The 4,525-nt window shown below is 49.5% G+C and overlaps 1 protein-coding gene across 1 annotated transcript; it reads right to left on the bottom strand.

Moving 5' to 3' along the window:
- Positions 1–345: 345 nt before the first annotated feature.
- LOC101997793 (pyruvate dehydrogenase [acetyl-transferring]-phosphatase 2, mitochondrial-like) lies at positions 346–2,194 on the bottom strand. Its single transcript, XM_005345778.3, has one exon. It carries the CDS (start codon positions 2,158–2,160, stop codon positions 568–570), a length of 1,593 nt encoding a protein of 530 aa, XP_005345835.1. The 5' UTR covers positions 2,161–2,194; the 3' UTR covers positions 346–567.
- Positions 2,195–4,525: the final 2,331 nt, after the last annotated feature.

Genomic DNA, 4,525 nt, shown 5'->3' with positions numbered 1-4,525 from the left:
CATCACACCTGGCTCATGCTAAGTCTTTAAGTCTTGTTCAACATGTTGATGACCAGAGCAGTCTGCTTCATGGACTCTCAATGAACCACTTGCCCACTAATATATATGTCTGGGATTTTGCAAAAGAAAAAAAAATTAAATGAGGAGAATACTTGACCCCATGCATACTCATGGGCCTTTTATTTTTTTTTTATTTTATTTTTTTTTAAATTTTGCAACTGGGTCTCCGAAGATCCTGAAGTTCTTTATTCTTAGCATCATGATTTAAATTTATCCTTTAGAAGCACAGGATGACACAGTTTGACAGTGTCTTTATAGAGGACACGGGCTACGTGAGCCTAAGCCAGTTTGACTCTATTCTGTCTGCTGCATAAAAGAGTTGACCGGTGCGCATAGACACAAAAATCATCGCCAATGCTTTTTCACTAGGCTGGATTTCTTTAGTTAGTCAATCACCCAGCAACCTATATCTGCCTATTCTTTAATAAGGTTTGAATGGCTCACTCAGGACTAAGTGGAAATGTTTTAAAGGGTATTTGTGTTAGCCTTGGAGACAGGGTGAGACTCTTAACCCTCCTTAGAGTATGTATCAATTGACTCTGAGTTAAAAAACACCACCATGACAGTGATATCATCCCGATACATCCTGGCTACATCTTCTGGTAATGTCAGCATGGCGGCCAGTCGCTCTGGCTCCATCTCCCCATACTCGTTGCTCCCGATGGCGTGTCTGATCAGATGCGTGGCTGCATTTTGGTCAGCTGCATGGAGTCCGCTGGCTTTCCGCTGCAGCAGCAGACTCTGCATGAGCCCCAGGTTGTCCGGTCTTTGGTCCAGGTCCGGCTTATGGCAAGCAACCTTGGACAGGTGGCCCACCACCAGCCTCACCACATCCTCATTGCCCAGCATGTCCCACAGACCATCTGACGCCAGCACGAGGAACTTATCTTGGGGCCTCAGCCTATGGTATGTAACCTCCGGCTTGGCCGTCAGATAGGGTGGAGTGTAGTAGTGGGGCGGTGTGAACTGGTAGATGTTGAGGGCCTCAGTATCAAAGCCCCTCCCTAGCACACTACGCTGCAACTCTCTACTCCACTTGAGTTGGACATCCCCAAAGGCCCTGCAGGGAATGAGGACACCCAGCAGCCTATCATCTATGATGAGTGTCCTGTTCTCAGACTCAGGGTGCTCTCTCTTAAGCTGGGATAGCTCAGCCTCATTCCAAGCATTGTGGTCCCGGGTAAGAGGTAAACAGGACCACACACCATTGTCTTCCTGGACACCAAGGATAGCCCGGCAGTCGCCAGCATTTGCTACATGTAGGTGACCTCCGTTGACATGGGCCATGCAAGCTGTTGCCCCAGAAAAAGCAACCTGGAGGGATAGGTTCTTTGTCACCTCATCTTCCAGGGGGGCCTGGATTTCTAGTGAGATGTCCGAATCCAGTCTCTGGAAGGAGTACATCAATGCTTCTTTGATGCTCAAACCCATTTCCATATGCAAGTCAAGAAGTTCCTGCCAATAGACTCGAAGGTGGTCCAGGTGTACGGAGGTGACATCCTTATAAATACTATCCCCAGGATGCTTGAGCCACTGGAGGATGGGCAGCAAAGGCTTCATGTTTTCCATTGCTTCCTCCATCTGCTCCAAGGTTTGGTGGGACATCAGGGACACTGCCATGTAGTAGAAGAGCCTCTCGCTCACCGCTTGGGCACATGCATGGCCACCATGGCCGTCAAAAATGCCAAACATCAGTCCGTTGGTTTGCATGCAGGAAGCTACACCCTGCTGGTCCTCCACTGGGGAATTGGCAGCCAGCTGGTTGCTCTCAAACCGTAACACTGAACTTGGAACTCCTTTGTTGAAGTCAAGAATCTTGTGAGATGACTCGCCAGCGCGAAGCATGTCGTTGACCTGTTCAGGGCTAAGCTGTAAGTGGAAATCCTCTTCCTCGGTTGATGTGTGTCTGTAGGCTTTCTGCAGAGCAAAGCCACCACGCGGAGTACCGGTCTTCACAGTCGGTGATGCCAGAGAAGAAAGCCTCCATTTCGGTTGGTTCCTATTTGCGGCACCCCTTGAGTAGAAGCGTCTACCCCCTTGTAAGATAGCAATTCGATTCCGTGCAGAATTGAAGATCCAATAGGACACGGTACTTGACATTCTGAAGCTATGCTGGCAAGTGGAGGTGGTTGGTTTTCAGCCAGCTTGCGCCGCCCGCACTCGGTGGATGCTCTCAGCTCAGATGCTGCGCGCAGTTCCTTGGTGCCTGCGACCGGGTTTTACTTCCCTGGAGAGGCCCTTGTTGGTAGCTTGGGAAGGGCAGAGGACCAGAGCGACAGCTGTACCCTCGATGCCTTCTGGTCCTAACAGCCACTCATGGGCCTTTTAGAATAATCTCACCTCTTCATGGTCTATGAAGTGTATTGCATTCAAGAGTAGAGATGCTACTTTAGGGTGATGATCTCTCTCTCTCTCTCTCTCTCTCTCTCTCTCTCTCTCTCTCTCTCTCTCTCTCTGTCTGTCTCTCTCTCTGTGTGTGTGTGTGTGTGCTCAAAATGAAACAGAGTGAGAATCATAGCTGTGTTTGCTCAAATCTCTCATTTTTCCTTTCCATTTTGCCCAGATGACATCAGCAACTGTGGAATAAGTATTGGTAGGACCACAGACCTTGCCTTAGGCTCCAGAATTCACTAAGGAAATGAAGAAAGATGAATTTTGTTCCCAGGCAGGTCTAGTCACAGGAAGGCTCCAGATGAACAATGGATAATCAGGTTTCCTAGCCATGATCAATGAACTTGTCACAAAGATACAAAGTATCCACAAGAAGAGAGGTGGACTTGGTCATCCAGGACCGGATCATTTCTTTCAGGTCAGGCTCAGGGAATTTTCCCGCAAAAGAGTTGGGAATGGTTGCTGGAATTATTACTTCAAGGGATCAGCTAGGGTCTTCCCTGGTGTTCAGAGCACTTTAGGGTCTCCACCCAGTCTGCCTTGATGCAGACTCCAGGAACACACTGGCCCTGAAATAGGATCCGAGAAAGAGCTGCAGGGATTCTCATCTGCCTGGCCACCACCCTTCCCTGTCAAGGGTGATGGTCTTCAGTGCGTTTAATGAGGAGAAAAGAACTAAGAACCAACCTGAAGCCAGGGCCCCCACACAGCCCCAGCCCGGGCTTCAGTCTGGTTTCCCAGGATGCAGGCAGGCAGCTAGCTGCTGCTGACGCCGGTGTGACCCTGGAGCCACCCCTCCCACAGAACATTTGTCTTCTCCCCGACTGCCCTATGGCCCACGGGGCTGCAGCTCATATTTCCTGGGCTTTGGCGTGGGAGCAAAATGGGAGAGTCTGGCAGGAATGAGGAAGAGGAGCCAGTGAGGAGCCCGGTTGAGCTCTGCACCCTGGACATGTGCAGGATGTGAGGCTGAGGCACCGTGGTGTCTTCTCTGGGTGCCAGGCACTGGGCTCTGTGCCTTTGCCGTATCTGTGCACAGTAAGATTGCCTCCTGAGGATACTTAGGCTGGTGGGTCATTTCTCATGCTCAAACCCGATCTCTTGATATCAGCATTGCCAAGGTTGGCTCTTTCCTCCGCCAACTTGCTCAGTGCACAGTGAGGTCTCCCTCACACCCAATCTGTCAGCAGACAGACAGGCTTATCTCAAGTAACTTCACTCCTCTCTCTCTGCTGCTACCACCCTGGTGGGAGTCCAGGGTATTGCCCACCGCAGGGCCACCATTGCCTGTCCCCATCTGGCTCCTGGCTTCTGGCCCTGCAGTGGCCTTGTCACAGCTGGGGGGATCTGCAGCTCCAAATCAGCCTGGCAGAAAAGTTGTCTCAGCCACGACCTGTGTGTCCACCTACCTGACACCTCCTCTCTCTCTCAGCTCCTCCTTAGTGACATGACAGGGATAAAACTGGTGGCCAACCCCTCCTGCAGAGCCCGGAGATGGTCTCAGAAATGGCATCAGGGTGATGTGGGTGACTTTGGAGGAGTACTACTTCCTGGATGGTATCCATGACTGGCTCAGTCTGCTTTCTCAACACAAAAGCAAAGCAAAGCAAACAAATAAACAAACCGAAAAAACCCAAAACAAACAGAATTGTTCTTGTTCTGACTTAAGACATTATATTGACACCAACAAACTCAGGGAGCGCTACCATTTCCCAGGCTGGGATGTGTTTCCCTTGAATAGCTATCTAAATCCAGAGTCACATATTTATCCTAAACCCTCGGTCAAGTCCAAGACGATGTGTTCAAGTTGAAAAAGAAGTTGGCATGGTTTTGATATCTTGTCACTTACATCAGACTCTTAGACATGTTGGAACCAAAGATAAAAATGTCTAGAGGAAGAAAAACAAGTGCCAAGAACCTTCAGGGATAGCCAGTGACATCACTGCTGTGATTGTTATCACCATCGTCATTATAATCAGCATCTCCACCATCAACACCATCATCACCATCACCATTGTCCTTGTACTATCATCTCCATCATCAACATCATCATCACCACTGTCCTTGTTACCAT

Source organism: Microtus ochrogaster, chromosome 4 (genome assembly GCF_000317375.1).
Source record: "Microtus ochrogaster isolate Prairie Vole_2 chromosome 4, MicOch1.0, whole genome shotgun sequence".
Lineage (NCBI taxonomy): Eukaryota > Metazoa > Chordata > Mammalia > Rodentia > Cricetidae > Microtus > Microtus ochrogaster.
Note: the sequence above shows the minus strand (reverse complement) of the source record. Positions and strands in the feature narration are given on the sequence as shown.